At 35.6% G+C, this 21,579-nt stretch overlaps 2 protein-coding genes across 21 annotated transcripts in view; one reads left to right on the top strand and one right to left on the bottom strand.

Moving 5' to 3' along the window:
• Positions 1–21,579, bottom strand: part of LOC100591039 — a 241,888-nt gene that overhangs the window by 49,603 nt on the left and 170,706 nt on the right. The gene's annotated exons all lie outside the window — the stretch shown is intronic.
• The window catches only part of UBE3A (ubiquitin protein ligase E3A), a 102,344-nt gene that overhangs the window by 69,405 nt on the left and 11,360 nt on the right, over positions 1–21,579 (top strand). For all 14 annotated transcript variants that reach the window (XM_012507438.2, XM_003277154.4, XM_030814431.1 and 11 more), the window contains 5 exons: positions 9,961–10,105; positions 13,559–13,764; positions 14,398–14,562; positions 15,580–15,735; positions 15,835–15,908. In XM_012507438.2, coding sequence (XP_012362892.1) covers positions 9,961–10,105; positions 13,559–13,764; positions 14,398–14,562; positions 15,580–15,735; positions 15,835–15,908 — 746 coding nt within the window. The remainder of the gene's footprint in view (positions 1–9,960; positions 10,106–13,558; positions 13,765–14,397; positions 14,563–15,579; positions 15,736–15,834; positions 15,909–21,579) is intronic.

Here is a 21,579-nt window from a genome sequence, read left to right as displayed (position 1 = left end):
TACTTTTGTTGTTCCTGTGCAAGTTTATAGATGTGTTCTACAAAGTATCGGTTGTATTATATAATGGTCACGCTATCTTTGAAAAAGAATGGGTTTTCTAAATCTTGAAAACTAGATCCAAAGTTTCTTTCATTCAGAAGAGAATAGAGTGTTGGGCAAAGACCAGAACAAGAGAAATGTGGAGATACCCAATAATAAGTGTAGACGTGCAGTCTTGAACTGGGAGTAATGGTACAGTAAAACCATACCATAAAATTATAGGTAGTGTCCAAAAAAATTCCATTGTGTAAAATTCAGTTGCATTATCGTGGACTTGATGAAGTGACCGTGGCAGATCAGTGCCTGTTGCCAGTAAGAGTTGAGTCCTGCTGGGCTACTTAGAATATCCCTGTGTGGATGGCACTGCCTGGCTGTGGTAGTTTCTTCCCACTTAAAAATTCATAGAGACAACTCTGGGTCTTGGAACTTCTGGAAAACAGCAGCTATTCCAAAAATTTGGGGATTAGTGGTGCTTGTAACATCAAGTCCAGGGAGACTGAGCAGGGAAATACTGGAAACTCGGGTACTCATCCTAACTTCCTGGTTTTCCAGATGGGGTTGCCATTTGTTCCTTTTCTTTCCTCCACAAAAGATAGTTTTAGTGTATCTATTTAAGAATATAAGAGTGGCCAGGCCGGGCACAGTGGCTCACGCTTGTAATCCCAGCACTTTGGGGGGCCGAGGCGGGCAGATCACGAGGTCAGGAGATCGAGACCACGATGAAACCCCGTCTCTACTAAAAATACAAAAAATTAGCCGGGCGTGGTGGCGGGCGCCTGTAGTCCCAGCTACTCGGAGAGGCTGAGGCAGGAGAATGGCGTGAACCCGGGAGGCGGAGCTTGCAGTGAGCCGAGATCGCGCCACTGCACTCCAGCCTGGGCGACAGAACGAGACTCCGTCTCAAAAAAAAAAGAGTGGCCAGAAGACAGAAACCAGTTGTCAGTCACATTTTACCAAAATTTACATATGTCACAGGTGCATTATTGCAGAGTTTTATTGTATTTCTAGTATTAGGTATCCCTGTCATTGCTACTTCTTTTTTATTATCTTCAAGTAAAATTTAATGTCAACCAAAATTAAAGTAGTTAATAATACTGTAGTATACTAGTAAAGAAAGTTCTCTGACACAGACAACTAGGAAATGTGATTTTTACTTTAAAATGTATTTTAGTTTTAGAATGTCTAAATTTTAGTTTTAGAATTGTCTAAATTTGAGAATTCATAAAGCTATAGCCCAGTGGAAAAAGTTATTTGACATCTCAGAAATTAAAAATTGCAGAGATTTTGTGTGTTTTTTCTTTGTTACTTTTTGTTTTGTTTTGTTTTTTAATGTCAGATATGTTTATAATGTTGGAGAAAGATTCTGCATTATTTAAACAACTCGGGTGGTTTTCTAGCAGAGACAAAAGGGGGCTTTGACTGCCTGAAGTCATTATTATTGCTTGCTTTCTGGTACCCTTTTTATTTCACTTATGTAGTTTTGAGGCACATGACTAATTAATACACTTAATGACTGATCATAAGGTAGCCAGTACCTTACTTTACATAGTTTAGCAGAACGATAGGGTATTTTATAAGAATGTGAGTGATGTTTTATCAAAGATATCTTGAGGTCTGTCTATGACTATCCATTGTTAGAGCAGAACTGCAAATGCCAAAGCTACATACTTTATGTTTGGCTTCTTGAGGTGAGATCCCTTCTGCTGTCTTCATCAAAAGCTATGTCTAGCCTTTAAAAAGCAATGAAATTACATTGTAAGAATCATTCCAGGGTTCAAAAAATTGTCTACCTTCCTTATCTGTCTTTTGCTCAGAAGTCTACTCAGTCTTATTTTCCTCAGTCCCCCCGTTTTTTTCTCTAGTAAAGCAAGACTAAGAACAAAAGTGTAAGTACTTGGTGTATATTTTATTCTGTTTTTTAAATTCAATTCTAGAATTTTAAGGAAACAACCGCTTTTAAAGCCTTCTCAGGTGTTAGTGTAAAGTTAACTGTGAGCTCTTTAATTATGGTAACTTGTTTTTAGCAAGTTCTGCTTAATTATGTCAAAATTAGATAATATAGTGTGGCCTATTATAAATCAGGATTCACTAGATATATATGTACTTGAATATTGCCAGCCCACAAAAGCAGTCCACTTCAGAAATCATGTGTGTTAGGCAGTTTAATAAACTGTGAAAATAGAAAGAGATGATGCTCACAAAGAAGGTTCCTTAGGGGTCTGAATGCTCACGCTAAGCAGATTTTACTCCTAACTTTCTTTCTCCCTTGCTTTCTCTTCTTCCTTGCTTTTTTTAAAAAAATAACAGAATGTGAAAAGACTAGAAAAACCAGCATCAAAATAGGTCTTAGAATTAAAATTGATAACCTGCGTAATTTTTTGAACTAAGTATTCACAGCAGGTGATGATTATGGTAAAGCCACATATTTTAGTAACACATAGTAGAAGTTCTATAATAGAAAGTGGTTTAAGATTATTCTCTCATATGAAAGCTCAAAAGTAGTGATGAATTTTTCAAGATCTTACTTCCCAAGGATCTCTGCTTTTTAAGCCTCATTCTTATATATCACAGTGAACAAACTATTGGCCACTTTTTTATGACTTGCTAATTTTGGAACTGTATAGCAGGGTTGGGTGGAAAAGAAGAAATGAGAAACTTTGTAGTAAGCTTAATATTGATAAATAAAATTATGGGATCCTAGGCTTTAAGAGCTAAAAGAAACCTTAGAGTTTATCTACTCCTTAGTTTAGAAATCAAGCCCAGAAAATAGTGACTTCATATATGAGACTCTTGTATGTTTTCTGTTGAGGAGTGGTAACTTGAATTAATAATTATGGATTTTTTAAAAAAAGAAAAATATATTCATTGCTTTTGTATATTGTGAAATTCAAACCAGACTAGCAGCTTTTTTCATGAGGTTTTTAGAGAAATTGTCTTTGATGACTAGAGAAGAATTCATGTTGATAGTATTTTCACTAATCTCTGATTGTAGGAAACACTATAATTTTATTACTGCCAAGACAGAAAAATACCAGCAATTCATTGTAAGATACTATCATTTGTATGGTGTAATCTGATTTCAGAGATAATGTGAAAAAAGAAAAGTGAATTTTAGAATCTAGAATATAAGTTGTCTCTTCACAAATACCTTAGAACTGCTTAAGAACACCCCCACCCTACCCGTTTAACTTACTGCCATAGTTCCCCTAGGACTTACTTTCAGTATTTTTTCGTTATTGTTCCTTAGAAAACAGTACAGTGATAAACATGAGCTTAGACTTCACCTTTCATTTGAATGAAGACATTCCTAATGTGATGAGGTTTTTACATCTTTACCCATTTGTGTGTTCTTTTACAAGTAGATAATTTCTCATTTTTCTTAGACGAAGCACTTCCAAGGATAGTATGTATTAAGATTTTTAGAATTACTTCTTAAAGGAGAAGATAGAGGTTATAAGTTTATGGAAGGATATAGTATTGCCATCATGAGGTCCCTCAAACTGCCTTCACATCTGAATGGGAGAATTGTTTTTAAAAAAAAAAATCCAGGGCCCTAACCTCTAGAGGTTTAGATTAGAAGCTGTATTGTAGAGCCTAGAAATCTGAACTTCTGGTAATACTCTGCAAATATTTTGATAAAGCCAGACTCCAATATTTGGGAAGATGGCTTTTGGTTCAGCTCGGGTGGGGGTGTGTGTGCATTGTGTGTTTATGTGTGTATGTGTGTATATAGAGAGAGAGAAAGAGAAAGGCCATTTTGATATACAAGTATGTTTATGTGTTTCGGAAACTCAGATTTTTAAGAGGATCATGGGGACAGCAAGCTTGGAATAAAGGATGATGGTAGTGTGAAACTTGGTTCCGATTAGGAAGTTCTAGAATTTCACATAAATATCTAAAAACCAAAAGGAATGGCTGAGATGTGGAATTGAATAGGAAAGTTCAAAAATAGGAATTAGCACAGATAAAGGTGATTGGCACAGATAAAAAGCCCCACTACTAGGAGGTGCTGCAAAATCCCCTCTAAAAGTCACTGGCCCTTTTTATCTGGTTTCTAATAGCCCAGTCTAACCCAGCTTCCAGCATTTTCAGCTCCCAGCTTCCAGCATTGGTGAACACTCTTACTAGTGAAACACGAACTTAATTCTTTTATTTATTCATTTACTCACAGAGCTTTAAAAATGAGATTATTCTGTGCTGCTCTAGGTATGTTTAATGTTGTCTTACACATACACTATGTTGTGGTTAACATGTAATTTCCATTGTTCTTTCTTGTGATTTATTCTAATTGAAATCAAAAATGAAACCAAGAAATATGCTTGGTTTATGTCCTCAAAGTAATTTCTCAGAAACTGAATGAGAGAATGAAGCCTATATATACATAGATCCTCAGCATTATATAATAACTTAAGACAATGAAACATCAAACTTAGTATTACATGTGAGGAAAATGAAATCTAAAAGATTCTAGCCTACATAAATTGATGGCAGAATTGGAAGTAGAAGTCAGGATTCCGGGTCTCATGGACATACGTGATTATGTGATTTGGTATTACCCAAACATTTAAACTACATTTGAGATATAACAGACTTTTCTTCATGTGTTTATCGTGAACATGAAAAAATTAATCTGGATAACCTAGAAATCTCAAGCAATAGTTTAAGCCTCAAGTTGACTGAAGTAGTTTTGAGAAGCTAGCCTTTCTTTTTTCTTTTTTTTTCTTTTTTTTTTTTTTGAGACGGAGTCTTGCTCTGTTGCCCAGGCTGGAGTGCAGTGGCGCGATCTTGGCTCACTGCAAGCCCCGCCTCCCAGGTTCCTGCCATTCTCCTGCCTCCCAGGTTCCTGCCATTCTCCTGCCTCAGCCTCCCAAGTAGCTGCGACTACAGGCGCCTGCCACCACGCCCAGCTAATTTTTTTGTATTTTTAGTAGAGACGGGGTTTCACCATATTAGCCATGATGGTCCCATCTCCTGACCTCGTGATCCGCCAGCCTCGGCCTCCCAAAGTGCCCGGATTACAGGCGTGAGCCCCCGCGCCCGGCCTTGAAGCTACCCTTTCTTAGAAATCCCAGGCATTCTTAAGTATTAGAGGTCTCTTTTATCTGATTATTGCTTCTACTTAAATATTCATGGTATTAAGGAATTTTTTTTAAAAATTATGAATTGGTTTGATGTAATAGCTCAGAAAACTATAAGATTTTAAGTGATAAGGTTTTCCTTTTGATTCCTGTAAGTCTAGTAATGTCATATTTTGATATTAAGATGTCATCCTGCTACATTCTGCAAATGCTTTGATATCAGGTCAGATTTAAAAAAAAATGAACTCCCTAGGATTTCATCATCATGGCCAATTAAAAAGTTCAGAAATTAAAAATCATTTTATCCAGCAATTGATGAAATCAATATTCTTAAGAGGAAGTTACTCAGTGAAGAGGTAGATATGATTATATCCAGGATATTTTTGTTTATTTCTCCCCAGTAATCTGTCTCTTGCTAGTCTCCATATTAAATAAATACAATATACACTGTATTTTTTAAAATACCTAAAAATTGGCCGTGTGCGGTGGCTCATGCCTGTAATCCCAACACTTTGGGAGGCTGAGGCGGGCGGATCACAAGGTCAGGAAACCAAAACCATCCTGGCTAACACAGTGAAACCCCGTCTCTACTAAAAAATACAAAAAAAAATAGCCGGGCGTGGTGGCAGGCGCCTGTAGTCCCAGCTACTTGGGAGGCTGAGGCAGAAAAATGGCGGGAACCCGGGAGGGGGAGCTTGCAGTGCGCCGAGATTGCACCACTGTACTCCAGCCTGGGAGACAGAGCGAGACTCCATCTCAAAAAAAAAAAAACCTAAAAATCCACGTCTGTATATTAAATTCAGGCATGCATGCACATTCTCCTTTTCAGAATGTTTAGACATAGTCCTCCAAATTTTAAATATCCTAATGCATTTAAAACAACTTCTGACTTAAAAAATACAGTTTTATGGTGAGGTTTGGGTTTAAACAACAACAACAACATAAAATTTTAAATAATATAGCTATTATGTGAAGAATACACCTTTACAGTTTATTTGTTAAATCTTTTTTAAATTGAACAATTGATGGAGGTTATTTTTAAGAAAAAGAATTATCAGTACAGCTATTTATGTAATAATGGCCTTTATCAAAATGGTTATTGCTAAATTTTATATGTTAATAATTTAAAATAAAATAGTTTTAAAGGCTATTTATGTATTCTGTTTTTACTATTTTATTTATTTTGATTTTTGAGACAGGGTCTTAACTCTGTCACCCAGGCCTGGAGTACAGTGGCACAATCTCTACTGACTGCAGTTTTGACCTCCCAGCTCAGCCTCCCGAGTAGCTGGGATGACAGGCGTATGCCACCACACCCCACTATTTTTTTTTTTTTTTTTTTTTTTTTTTTAGTTTTTTGTAGAAACAAGGTTTCGTCATGTTGCCCAGGCTGGTCTCAGACTGCTGGGCTCAAGCAATCTGCCTGCATTGGCCTCCCAAAGTGGTGGGATTACAGGTGTGAGCTATGGCGCCCAGCCTTTATTTTTAAGTGGTACAGTATTTTATGAAATCACTGAAGTGTACCAGAATGGTTATCTAAAATAAGTAATAACAAAATTTTTGCCTACAGAATTCAGTTACCAACTACTTTTCAAATTATTCTTTTTACATATTTATATTTGAACACATTCTGACTCTGAAAAATGTATTTGTTGTAAAAAATGGAAAAATGTGGAAAAGAATAAGGAAAATAAAAATCACTCATAATCCTAAAAAAAAATTATTGGTCATCATTGAAGAGAGTGAGTAAAGTATAGTAGTTAAGAGCTTGTTTCCTGGATTAGTATCTCTGTTCCACAACTTACTGTGACTTACTGTGACTTGAAGTTATTTCACCTTTCAGTATGGGGTCCTCATCTGTAAAGTGGAGTTAATGTTTCCTTCCTCATAAGGGTGTTGTGACGATTAAATTAGTTGCTATGTGTGAAATGCTGCATAAGTGCTATATATTATTGTTGCTGTATTCATGGAATATTTTTGTTCTATAATGCTACAGTAGGTTTTCAGAAAATGTCAGAAAATATTTTAGAACCAATAAAATAACAGCAACAACAGCTAGTACTTTTAAGCACTAACTTTATGCAGGGAATTAATCTAAGCAGTTCATACGTTAATTTATTACTATATTATGGTTATTTTACAGATGAAATAAGAGAGGTAAAGTTGTATGTTTACATTTACAATAGAACATATTGCATTGCATTACATTCTTTTGGCACCAAGGTGGGGAGCATAGAATAGAGATCAGTGGAAGTGGACAGACATGTAATATCTTATGGAGAATAAAGATAAATTTGCTTCAGTTGTCATTTGACATGTCTTAAGTAGAGCTGAGACTAGATAGAACACAGGGCCTCTCAATCCTGTAGAAATTCACCACACGTCCTTTAGAAGGTTTTACATTGATAAGGAGTCAGCTCTCATCTATGAATGTTAGTGGAGAAAAACTGTAGAATGCACAGTCTAAATACCAGATAACCTTTTTTTTTCCACTTCGGAATACATTATATTTGATAAAAGCAAGTATACCTTTGGATGGAAAGGTAAATATAAACACTGACTTACATCTTTAACACCTAGCCAGTTGGGAACTGGCATAAGGAAACTCAGAATGGATTACATGGCAATATGGAATGTTGGCCTAGTCCCACATTTGAGCTAAGATGTTAATTCTAATTTTAGTCTCCTCAGAATTCTGTATACTCCGTAGCTTGAAACAGGTTTCCAACTGAAACTATTTTTTTCCGCAAGGTTATTTTCACATCTACATTTGTTTGACTCTAGATCTTGGAACTAGTCTATATCAAGTTCCTTTGGGGACACAAAATTGCAAATCTTTTGTTCAAATAGCAAAACTGTTTTAAAAGGTAACACTCTTTCTCATGTATTCTTAATAAGCCTTCACAACTTACAGTATGTTGAGGAAACTGAGGCTTAATTGAATCACTTGCTAAAGTTTAAAGGTTAAAAGTTATGGTAAGGGAGAGTTGGGACTAGTAAGGTGAATTCTGACTGACTCTTGATCTTTCCATAACAAAACATTGTCTCAAAGTAAACTGTGTGGCCTAAAAATGATTTTGTAAATATTAGAGATCGGTGTTGAACAAGAACAGACATTATTTAAAGCTAAAGACTAAATTCACAGAATAGGACCCTAAAGTTGAAGATACCCAGAAGATAATTTCAGCTAGTTTTGTCAAATCTTTGACTGCAATCCCTAGTATTTTACATAGCATCCCAGTACATGCTTGTCCATCTGTATATCTAATTGAAACAAAAGTTTCACAAAACAGTAGGTTCCATTACTGTGTGGAATGCATTCTGATTTTCCCATTGCTGATTGCAAACCACTAAATGGATTATACTACCCACTAATGAGTTGCAGGTGGCAAGTTTGAAAAAACAATGCTCTAGGGCAACTTGACCTGATTCGTTAATTTATGAGATTTTATTTTTTATAGACAGACTAGATTGTCCAAATGAGTATTATTACTTTAACTACTATAGTGCTATGTTACAGTTGTTTCAATGATTGTTGCATTTTTCAAAACCATTTTTAAAATTCTGTTTGGAATAGTTGGAATAACCTGAAAACGTTTAATATCCTGTTTTGGTAAATTTTCGTCTCCAAGATTAAATTTTTTTAACCAGCCAACAGATGTTTGAAGGCAAGTTAGGAGATATGATGGATCCTGGATACAGTATCCATCCATGTACTGGATACAGTCATACTGTTAGTAAATTTTAGATACATAAAGTAAAACAAACAAAATGCAGTATAAACAGTTAATATTGGAACCTAGTGTTGATTTTATGATAAATCTCAATGAGGTTAATTATTGTATATTCATAATCCTATAGGTACACAAGAATATTTGGTAAAAGATTTATAGTTGAGAAAATGCTAGACACTAAAGTTTGACAACTTACAATTTAAGAGTAAGGGCCAGGTGCGGTGGCTCACACCTGTAATCCCAGCACTTTGGGAGGCTGAGGTGGGCGGATCATGAGGTCAGGAGTTCAAAACCAGCCTGACCAACATGGTGAAACCCCATCTCTACTAAAAATAAAAAATTTAGCCAGGCATAGTGGCGCCTGCCTGTAATTCCAGCTACTCAGGAGGCTGAGGCAGGAGAGTCGCTTGAACCCAGGAGGCAGAGGTTGCAGTGAGCTGAGATCGCGCCACTGCACTCCAGCCTAGGCGACAGAGTGAGACTTCATCTCAAAAAAAAAAAGAGTAAGGACATGAGTAAGGTTATGTCTCACCTGTTTTTAAGGAAATGTGGATATAAGATGGGTTCTAATCTATTAAAAGGTGGTAATTTATACTAAGTCCTATTGTGAGAGACCATAAACTGCTTTACTATTCAATGTACTTTTCTTAATTGAAATATTTTACTTATGACTTAGTAGATATTAAGACTTAACTCTTGAGTTTCTATTCTAATAAAGGACTACTAATGAACAATTTTGAGGTCAGACCTCTACTCCATTGTTTTTGCTGAAATGATTTAGCTGCTTTTCCATGTCCTAACTGTATAGTCCAGACTTGTTAACACACAAGTAATAAAATCTTAATTAATTGTATGTTAATTTCATAACAAATCTGTAAAGTTAGTAAGCTTTTTACTATGCTAGTATGTTTTGTGTCTTACTTTTTCATTATCTTTAAGACTGAATCTTTGTCTTCACTGGCTTTTTATCAGTTTGCTTTCTGTTTTCATTTACATACAGAAAGTCAAAAATTTGTATTTGTTTCCTAACCCTACTCCTTGTTTTTATTTTGCTTTTTTCCTGATACTAGCAATCATCTTCTTTTCATGTTTATCTTTTCAATCACTAGCTAGAGATGATCGCTATGGAAAATCCTGCAGACTTGAAGAAGCAATTGTATGTGGAATTTGAAGGAGAACAAGGAGTTGATGAGGGAGGTGTTTCCAAAGAATTTTTTCAGCTGGTTGTGGAGGAAATCTTCAATCCAGATATTGGTAAATACTTTAGTAATGTAATTATGGTGTCATATCATCTTTTTGAGTTAGTTATTTGTTTATCTTACTTTATATTCTCAGCTATGAAGAGTAGCAAAAGAAGGATTTGGTATGGATTACCCGGAATCACACATCATGACTGAATTTGTAGGTTTTAGGGACTGATTTGTGTCACTAATTTATTCAAATTCTTCTATTTCTTAGAAGGAATATTCTAATAAAGGAAATTATCTCTTTGGTAAATTGAATTGAAAGCACTTTAGAATGGTACATTGGAACAGTTGGAGGGATTTCTTTGCTTTTTGTTGTCTAAAACCATCATCAAACTCACGGTTTTCCTGACCTGTGAACTTCAAAGAACAATGATTTGAAGAGTATTGAGAGACTGTCTCACAAGTATGTCATGCTCAAAGTTCAGAAACACTAGCTAATATCACATTAATTAGGTTTATTTGCTATAAGATTACTTGGGGTTTAATATAGGTAATGTTTCCCCCAAACTTTTTGAACTCCAGAACTCTTTTTCTGCCCTAACAGAAGAGTTGTTATTGAACACAGTTTGGGAAAGGCTGATGGGATTTGGAAATTTGAAAGTGAAGGATTGGAATTTTAGTTTTTTCCCGTTTGTGATAAAGTAGAACAGGGAAAAGATGCAGTCTTTTGGGTAGTCTACTTAATTGCATAATTCTGAACTGGTTCAGTTTCTACTGTAAATATAACCACTTAGTAACTGAGCTTGCTTACATTTAAAATTGAGTACATGACAATTATAGGAAAAGGTTTCCACTGAAGGTACCATCAGAATTGGGAGGAGTGTGCATAGAATAATGTATGTCGTTTCCCTTCAGCTTTTTGAGATTTGAGCTGTTACAGCCTGTTGATTCTAATTGAGTTGACCTTTCTGTTACTGTTCTTAGTCACACACACACACACACACACACACACACACACACACCCCTTATCTATAGTCTAGCTAGTGTTTTATTAATAACTAAAAAGCTATGCCATTTGTATGTAGTTTGTTCTAAGTAAATCAAAGATACATAAGACGACGCCCTTTTTGAGATAGAAAATTATAAACTTTATAAGGTTCTTAAATTTGGTAAACCTTAGCTCTAGCTTTTGATGTATCTAGAAATGTTAAACCTTAGCTATAAAGCATACTTGCATTATATGCAGAAATACTTGTAAGAAAAAACATAGATTAAGCAGTTCCAGTTAGACAACTGAAGTGATGGCAGTAGAAGTATCAAAAAGGAATATTTTACCAGCAGGTTATTGTGCTTTTCTCCCTGGAACATGAGAAAATGTGCCTAAAATGGAACTTCAGAGTTATATTCTGATTAACTTACAGCTTATTGCTCTTGGTTCCAAGGAAGGGCATTTGTGACATTTTATTAAATTTATTAATTTTTTAGACACACCATTGCCAGCTTGAACAAATTTATTAATTGTAATTATTTGTCAGCTGTTCTTCATCCTGTTGATACCATACTTATAACTAAAGGCATTTCCATGGATGTTGTAACTTGGCCTGTAAAAAAATGTTTAGATAGAAACCATGAAACTCAAATATGAATTGTTTAATTTTCACACCATTTTGCATTCAGAAAATGTCCTAAGCTTAATTCATATGCCTAGTGGTCAAGGAAACATGTTAAAGCTCCTTATTTTTAAACTTAAAGTGACAAGGACATTTTCAAAGATTTTAAAATTCTTATAAACAGGTTAAAATACTTATATACTGTATAATTTGTTTCTGATTTCTAAGCTCTACTTTTCTATTGGAAATTACAGATTTCTTTCAGACTTAATTCTTAAGATGTTTTCATTGTTTCACAGTAGCAACTAAACATTTAGTAAAATGATTTAAATTCAATTAAAATTTTCCTTAGTCATTTAAAAGGCAAGAAATCAATTTTTAGTAGTACTCATTCCAAAGATTCCAATTTTCCTTTTTTTTAATCTTTTATTTTTTGGTGGAGGGAGGCAGGATCTGGCTCTGAGGCCCAGGCTGGAGTGTAGTGGCTCTGTCGTGGCTCACTGTAACTTCCACCTCCCAGGCTCAAGACTCAAACCATCCCCATGCATCAGCCTCTCAAGTAGCTGAGACTACAGGCACATGCTACCATACCCAGCTTATTTTTGTGTTTTTGTAGAGAGGGGGGTTTCACCATCTTGCCCAGGCGGGTCTTGAACTCCTGAGCTCAAGTGATCTGCCTGCCTCAGCCTCCCCAAAGTGCTGGGATTACAGGTGTGAACTACCACGCCTGGCCCCAATTTTCCAATGATTGTTATAAAAAAGGCCTCTGCAGGCGCCTGTAGTCCCAACTACGGAGGCTGAGGCCAGAGAATGGCGTGAACCCGGGAGGTGGAGCTTGCAGTAAGCCGAGTGCGACTGCACTCCAGCTTGGGTGACAGAGCAAGACCGTCCCAAAAAAAAAAAAAAAAAGCCTCCATGATTGGGGCTTGCATAGTGAAGACCATGTGAAATTGAAAGACTACCAAACTACTTTTCTTTTACATATTGGCCCATGATTAACATGTGTATTAAATAGCTTTGTTTAAGTTCATCAGATTTATCCAAGTTTATGTATTTCAGATCATCTGATTTTATTAGGAAAATGAAAATTTCATGGCACCGTTGTCTAATTTTGAAAAAAACAAAAGTTTCCTTACTGTGATTAAAAATTGTTTTTTAGGCCAGGCGTGGTGGCTCACGCCTGTAATCCCAGCACTTTGGGAGGCTGAGGCTGGCAGATCACGAGGTCAAGAGATCGAGACCATCCTGGCAAACATGGTGAAACCCCTTCTCTACTAAAAATACAAAAATTAGCTGGGCGTGGTGGCGCACGCCTGTAGTCCCAGCTACTCAGGAGGCTGAGGCAGGAGAATTGCTTGAACCTAGGAGGCGGAGGTTGCAGTGAGCTGAGATCGTGCCACTCCAGTCCAGCCTGGGCAACACAGCGAGACTCCATCTCAAGAAAAAAAAATAAAAAATTGTTTTCAAAAATAGTACGTGTGGTACAGATAAAAGTAATTGTATTTTTATAAATGAAACACTTTCAAAATGTCATTTTTTGTTTTTTTATGTTTATTTTTCAGCTGTGGGTGGATAAAGTATGAATATAACTTTTCTTATGTGTTAGTAGAAAATTAGAAAGCTTGAATTTAATTAACGTATTTTTCTACCCGATGCCACCAAATTACTTACTACTTTATTCCTTTGGCTTCATAAAATTACATATCACCATTCACCCCAATTTATAACAGTTAGATATATGTGGACATTGTTTTCTCAAGTGCTAATATAATAGAAATCAATGTTGCATGCCTAATTACATATATTTTAAATGTTTTATATGCATAATTATTTTAAGTTTATATTTGTATTATTCATCAGTCCTTAATAAAATACAAAAGTAATGTATTTTTAAAAATCATTTCTTATAGGTATGTTCACATACGATGAATCTACAAAATTGTTTTGGTTTAATCCATCTTCTTTTGAAACTGAGGGTCAGTTTACTCTGATTGGCATAGTACTGGGTCTGGCTATTTACAATAACTGTATACTGGATGTACATTTTCCCATGGTTGTCTACAGGAAGCTAATGGGGAAAAAAGGAACTTTTCGTGACTTGGGAGACTCTCACCCAGTAAGTTCTTTGTCATTTTTTAATTCAGTCTCTTAGATTTTATTTAAATGCAAAAATTTAATTTATATCAAAATTTTAAAGTTTTTGTTTAGAATCTTTGTTGATACTTTCATCAATAAGGTAAAAAATGTTTTAATCTGACCGAAGTACCACAAACACTTAAAAATTCAAAGGGGGACATTTTTATATATTGCTGTCAGCACGAAGCTTTTGTAAGATTGATTCCACAGAGAAGTGCTTCTAAACATTTTGTTTGTGTTTTAGTGAAATCTTAAGAGATAGGTAAAATCAGAGCAGCCCTGGCTAAGGGTCTTGGTAGTTACAACGAGTGTGCCTGCTCTTGCCACCCCCACCCCCACCTTGAGACACCATAGAATTTCTCATAGAGCACATTGTGAAATCTGTTGCTAAATTGGTGGTATGGGGTTTCTCAGCAGAGAATGGGACATCACAGTGACTGACAGTCTTTCTTTTATAGGTTGGAAACTATTTGGGGGACTGGAGGGATACTGTCTGTACTTTTTACAATTTTTATTGATAAGATTTTTGTTGTCTTCTAAGAAGAGTGATATAAATTATTTGTTGTATTTTGTAGTTCTATGGTGGCCTCAATTTACCATTTCTGGTTGCTAGGTTCTGTATCAGAGTTTAAAAGATTTATTGGAGTATGAAGGGAATGTGGAAGATGACATGATGATCACTTTCCAGATATCACAGACAGATCTTTTTGGTAACCCAATGATGTATGATCTAAAGGAAAATGGTGATAAAATTCCAATTACAAATGAAAACAGGAAGGTAATAAATGTTTTTATGTCACGTTTTGTCTCTTCATTAACAATTTCAAAGCATGTATGCTTATAATTTTTAAAGAAGTATCTAATATAGTCTGTACAAAAAAAAAAAGTGAGTTTAGGTAAATGCTAGAGTCCAGTTTTCTAAATCTTGGATATAAGTTGGTATGGAAGCACACAGTTGGGCACTAAAGCCCCTTTTGGAGAAAGAGGACATGAAGCAGGAGATAGTTAATAGCTAAGTATGGTTGTAGTATAAAGCAAGAAGCAGGGTGTTTCCTGTATTAAGCTGTAAGCAGGAACCTCATGATTAAGGTCTTTATCACAGAACAAATAAAAATTACATTTAATTTACACATATATATCCTGCTTTTGATATAAATACATTTCTGAACAGTATTCTTTACATCAGATTTGGGTTTCTATTGACTAAAATGTGTTCATCTGGAATGGGAATAACCCAGAACATAACAAGGAAAAAATTATGACAAATATATAGTATACCTTTAAGAAACATGTTTATATTGATATAATTTTTTGATTAAATATTATACACATCAAGGGTACAAAGCACATTTTCCTTTTATGATTTGATACAGTAGTTTATGTGTCAGTCAGTACTTCTACATTTTTGCTGAACTGGATACAGTAGGCAGCTTACCAAATATTCTGTGGTAGAAAACATGGGACTTCCTGGTTTGCTTAAATCAAATACATTGTACTCTCTTAAAACGGCTGGCATTTATAAATAGATGGATACATGGTTTAAATGTGTCTGTTTGCATACCTAGTTGAGAGAACCTAAAGAATATGACAGTTTTATGTATATGGCCTTTTCATAGCTTAATATTGGCTATAACAGAGAATTGTGAAATTGTAAGAAGTAGGTGTAAAATTGAATTTTTAAGAATATTCTTGAATTTTTTTTCTTCAAAAAATTAAAAAGCTATGCAGCCCAATAACTTGTGTTTTGTTTGCATAGCATATTATAAGAAGTTCTTGTGATTAATGTTTTCTACAGGAATTTGTCAATCTTTATTCTGACTACATTCTCAATAAATCAGTAGAAAAACAGTTCAAGGCTTTTCGGAGAGGTTTTCATATGGTGACCAATGAATCTCCCTTAAAGTACTTATTCAGACCAGAAGAAATTGAATTGCTTATATGTGGAAGCCGGGTAAGAAAGCAGATGTCTGCAAAAAGTCTGTATGGATTTATTGTTTGTAATGATACAGTAGTATAGCAGATACTAAGACATATTTTCTTGAATTTGCAGAATCTAGATTTCCAAGCACTAGAAGAAACTACAGAATATGACGGTGGCTATACCAGGGACTCTGTTCTGATTAGGTGAGGTACTTAATTCTTCAAAGGAAGATTTGATTCACCAAAGGGGTGTGTGATTTTGCTTCAGACCTTTATCTCTAGGTACTAATTCCCAAATAAGCAAACTCACAAATTGTCATCTATATATTTAGATTTGTGTTTGTAATATAATCACCATTTTTCAGAGCTAATCTTGTGATTTATTTCATGAATGAAGTGTTGTTATCTATAAGTTTCACGTGTTCTCCTGCATTTGGGGTATGGATTATCTAGTATTTCTCACTGGTTAGAGTATGCTTACTGCTGGTTAGAAGATAATTAAAATAAGGCTACCACTTCTGCAATTTTTCCTTTCTTTTGAACTCTGCATTTGTGAACTGTTAACATGGCTTCCCAGGATCAAGCACTTTTTGAGTGAAATGGTACAGTCTTTTAATTCTTAAGATAATATGTCTAGATACATACTAGTATTTCCATTTTACATCTTAAAAAACTAAGCCCTAAATTCTCACAGAAAGATGTAGAGGTTCCCAGTTCTATCTGCTTTTAAGCTAATGCCCTTACTACTGTACTGTCTACTTCTGTGTACTGTGCCATCCTATTCTGAAAGACATAGGCTTCCCCATCCCCTGCTAAGACTGGTTCATGTGGCAGCCACTGATGTATTGCAGTGAGAAAGCATGCACACAGGTACCTTCCTGGAAGTTGTCTCCAAAGGCTATTGCTCTAAGACTCAAGTATATAAACACTAGAATGAATATCAGCTCTATCTAGCAATAAATGTTATTTTTATATTACAGTTGACCCTTGAACAACACAGCTGTGAACTTCATGGGCCCTCTGACATGCAGATTTTTTTTCTCAACTAAGAGCAGATCCAGTATTGGTGGGACTCAGAACCTGCATATACAGAGGGCTGACTTTCATACACGCCAGTTCCGCAGGGCCAACTGCAGAACTTGAGTGTGCATGGATTTTGGTATACACACGCGGTCCTGGAACCAATCCATGTCACGTATACCAAGGGATGGCTGTATGTTACTTTATATTCGTTTGTTCTGTTATTTTATAAGGTTGTTCATCGTGGTGTGTGGGAATTCGCCAGTATTTCTTCTTTTTGGTGCACCTTTGGTCATTTCTGGCAGCAGTGGTGAATATATTTACTCTTAGCAACCTCTATGCTGCTACCTATTCAGAGTTTCAAAGGTGATTCATTAAAGGGTTGGGATAACATGGTGATAGGAAAACCCCCCTCATCAGTCACAAGGAGTATAACAGCAATATCTCTGTAATATGATTGATCATAGATGTAATTTCTCATAGAAAAAAAGTCATATCTTGATGCATCTCTGAGAGTGGTTGAACATACCTTGTGTTATTCTTTATAGAGAAATTATCTTTGAAATTAAAGTCTTAATTTTATTTCTAGCTTTTTATAACAACATAATCTCTACTTGGTATGTATCTTAAGATCATTTTTAAATGTATGATTTGAAGGGCAAGCTAGTGTTATGTGAAAAATGACAGATAAAGTAGCTTCCAACTCATCCTCAGAGCTGATGATATTCTTAAACCCTTTCTAGCTAAATTCAGCTTCTTAATTTTCTTAATATAAATATGAAAATATTAATTCATTAAATAGTCTACAAGTATTCGGTAGTTGAAGACTTAAAATAGTGCTTGTAATAACAGAAGAGAAAAAGGACAGTACAGGCATATCTCACTTTATTGCACTTTGCAGATACTGAGTTTTTTTGGTGGCAACCTTGCATCAAGCAGGTCTACCAGCACCATTTTTCCAACAAAATGTGCTCACTTCATTAGCATTTTTAGCAATGATTTTAAATTAAGATAATGTACTTATTTTTAGACAATGCTATTACACACTTGACTACAGTATAGTGTAAACATAACTTATAAGCACTGGGAAACAAAAAAATTCGTGTGACTCACTTTACTGCCATAATCACTTTATTTGCCATGGTCTGAAACTGAACCAGCAGTATCTCTGGGGTATGCCTGTATAGATATTTTGGTTGGTATTTATTTATTGTATGCAGAATTCATAAAAATAAAAACTGTGAGGCTGTTTAATATGTTTCAACTAAAAATTGCCAGCATCATTAATATGTAAACCACTAGAAATAAGATTTTGTTAATTTTTTTTTTTTTTAAACAGAGTCTTGCTCTGTCACTGAGGCTGGAGTGCAGTGGCACAGTCTCAGTTCACTGCAACCTCCACTTCCCGGGTTCAAGTGATTCTTCTGCCTCAGCCTCCTGAGTAGCTGGGGTTACAGGTGCACACCACTACGCCTGGCTAATGTTTGTATTTTTTAGTAGAGATAAGGGTTTTGCCATGTTGGCCAGGCTGGTCTCAAATTCCTGACCTCTGGTGATCTGCTCACCTCGGCCTCCCAAAGTGCTGGGATTACAGGCATGAGCCACCATACCTAGCAAAATCAACTCTGAATCTGAATCAAACCTTTGAAACAAAAATTACCAATAAAAAAAACGTGCAGTCCCTGCCCCTAACTTTGAAAAAGTGACAAGGAGGGACATTTGGAAAGATGTCTCTAAGCAGTCAACAAGAAATGAAATCAGGGAGAGCTTTTCCAGCACCTGAAAAATACATGCAAAAACGCCCGAGGCTGGCGGATCACCTGAAGCCAGGAGTTTGAGACCAGCCTGGCCAACATGGTGAAACCCCGTCTCTACTAAAAATACAAAAATTAGCTGGGTATGGTGGCAGGCACCTGTAATCCCAGCTCCTCGGGAGTCTGAGGCAGGAGAATCACTTGAACCTGGAAGGCGGAGGTTGCAGTGAACCTAGATCATGCCACTGCACTCCAGCCTGGGCAACAGAGTGAGACTCCGTTTCAAAAACACGAAAAACAGGTTCAGAGTTTATTTCCTTCCCAAATACTTCATAGATGTTGGTTTGTAGGAATAACTTAAAAGTCTCACTCACTTTCTGTCTTTTCTAGTAATTTTTATCATGGATTCTGATTGCCTAGATCTGCTAATTCATTAAGGGTTCCAAAATTGTGATACTCGAATTCTTTATTCCTCCTTCCTTTATTACCTGTAATACTTCTTAAGAAAAACTCTTTCTCATCAACTCTATGACTATCCTAAATTACAGATCCACATATAGGATCTGTATACATGTATATAAATGTGTACATATCAGATACGATAATGCTTAATTCTTTCCCATTACTTACTAATTTTCAAAATAATGTGATTCCCTAACTGCTCTCTAAATGTTATCAATGTGGTGGTAATAATGGTGGTGTCGATGTTATGTGGGGTAAAATTTGAATACAGTGAAATACCCAGGGCTTAATTGGGTTAGTTTTTAAAAATTACATTTATGTAACCATATTTCAGTCAAGGTGTAGACTATGTCCATTAGCACAGAGTTCCCATGTTTTCCCTTCCAGTGAATCTCCATCCCCCATTAGAACAGACAATAACTGTCCTAGTTACTGTCACTGTAGCTTACTTTTGTCTGCTCTAGGATATCTTATGAATGAAATCTTATATACTTGTACTGCATCGAGACTCTTTAGATTCATCTGCGTTATTGCATTGATTTATAGTGCCTTTTAAAAAATTATAGAGTAGTGTTGCATTATATGAATATGCAAAATGTGTTTTTTTACCTGTTGGTGGACAGTTGGATTGTTTCCAATTTGGAACTATTGTAAATAAAGCTGTATAGTCTTATTGTGGAAATGTTTTATTTCTCCTGGGCAAACATGTAGGAGTGGAGTTTCCAACGCATATAGTAGGTGCATATTTAACTAACAGTGTCTTTTCCTCATTTTTAATATTGGATTTTTGTATTTCTATTGACTATAGATATTTTCTTAAAATATATCAGTATGCCTTATCCTTAATTTTGCTTTTTTTTTTTGGTTTCAGTTATCTTTGGTCAGCAGTGGTCCAAAAATATTAAGTGGAAAATTCCATGAACAACTCAGGGTTTTTGATGTATGTGTGTGTTGGCAGGTGCAGGGCAGGGAGGGTTGGTTGGTTGGTTGGTTGGTTTTTTTTTTTAAGAGACAAAGTCTGTATCATCCAGGCTGGAGTGCAGTAGCATGACTACAGATTGTTATAAACTGAAACTCCTGGGCTCATGCAATCTTCTTACCTCAGCCCTCTGAGTATCTGGGCTCATGCAATCTTCTTACCTCAGCCCTCTGAGTAGCTGGTACTACAGCTGTGCAGCTAATTTTTAGTTGTTTTTTTTATAGAAACACGGTCTCACTGTGTTGCCCAGGCTGGTTTCAAACCCCTGGACTCTAGCAATTCTTCCACCTCAGCCTTCCGAAGTGCTAGGATTACAGGCGTGAGCCACTGCACCCAGCCAACAACTCTTAAGTTTTAAATTACATGCTATTCTGAGTAACATGGTGAAATCTCCCACCTTTCCACCCAGGGCATGAATTATCCCTTTTTCCAGCATATCCATGTTGTCTAGACTACCCACCACTTTTAGTCTATTGGTTATCAGATCGACTGTTGCAGTATCACATGCTTGTGTTCAAGTAACCCTTATTTTACTTAATAATGGCCCTAAAGCACAGGAGCAGTGATGTTGGAAATTCGAATATATATGCCAAAGAGAAGCTGGAAAGTGCTTCCTTTAAGGAAAGAATTTAAAAATCATATGTTGAGGTTGCTAAAATCTGTGGTAAAAATGAGTATTGTATCTATGAAATTGTGAAGAAGGAAAAATAAATCATGCATAGTATATACAGGGTTCAGTACTAATTGCAATTTCAGACATCACTGGAGGTCTTGGAACGTATTCCCCATGGGTAAATGGGGAATACTGTATATTCTATATAAAAGGCCCATTTCTGATAAGTAGTTTATGATTGTTTTCTCCAAGTCTGTGGCTTCCTTTTTCGTTTTCTTGAGTGTCTTCTGGTGAGCAGAAATTATTCGTTTTTTGAGGTCTAATTTATTTTTTCTTTTATGGTTTTTTATGTCCTTTTATATCTTTGCCTAGCCCAAAGCCACAAATATCTTGTTATGTTTTCTTCTAATTGTATAATATAGGTTTAACTTTTATGCGTAAATCTGTGATCCACCACCAGTAAATTTTTGTGACGCTGTTAGACAGTGGATGTCATTCATTTTCTAAATAGTTTTATTTATTTGTTCCAGTACCATTTGTTAGAGACTTTTCTTTCCCCATTGAATTGCCTTTGCACCTTTGTTGAAAATCAATCTGTGTGTGAGCTGTGTTTCTGGATTCTCCATTCTGTTCTATTAATTTGTTTTGTCCTTTTGCCAGAATGACACTGTTATGGTTACTGCAGCTTCAAATCAGATGCTGTGAGTCCCACAACTTTTTCATTAGGTTGCTTTGACTCTTTTATTTGCATGTAAATATTAGAATCAGTTAATTTTTACAAACAAAAGGGCAAAGCCTGCAGAGATTTTGATTTGGGTTGCTTTGACTGGGGTAGGTCAATTTGGAGAGAATTCACATTTTAACATTATATTCTTCCAATCCTTGAACACCATACCTCTCTCCGTTTATTTAGATGTTTGTTAGTTTATCTCAGCACTGTTTTATAGTTTTTAATGTTGAAATCATGTACTCTTTGGTTAGGAATAAATTTAAAATATGTTTCTAATGCTATTAGTGGTATTTTTAAATACTGCTTTTCACTTGTTT

The sequence above is a fragment of the Nomascus leucogenys genome, chromosome 6, assembly GCF_006542625.1.
Source record: "Nomascus leucogenys isolate Asia chromosome 6, Asia_NLE_v1, whole genome shotgun sequence".
In the NCBI taxonomy this organism is placed as follows: Eukaryota; Metazoa; Chordata; class Mammalia; order Primates; family Hylobatidae; genus Nomascus; species Nomascus leucogenys.
Note: the sequence above shows the minus strand (reverse complement) of the source record. Positions and strands in the feature narration are given on the sequence as shown.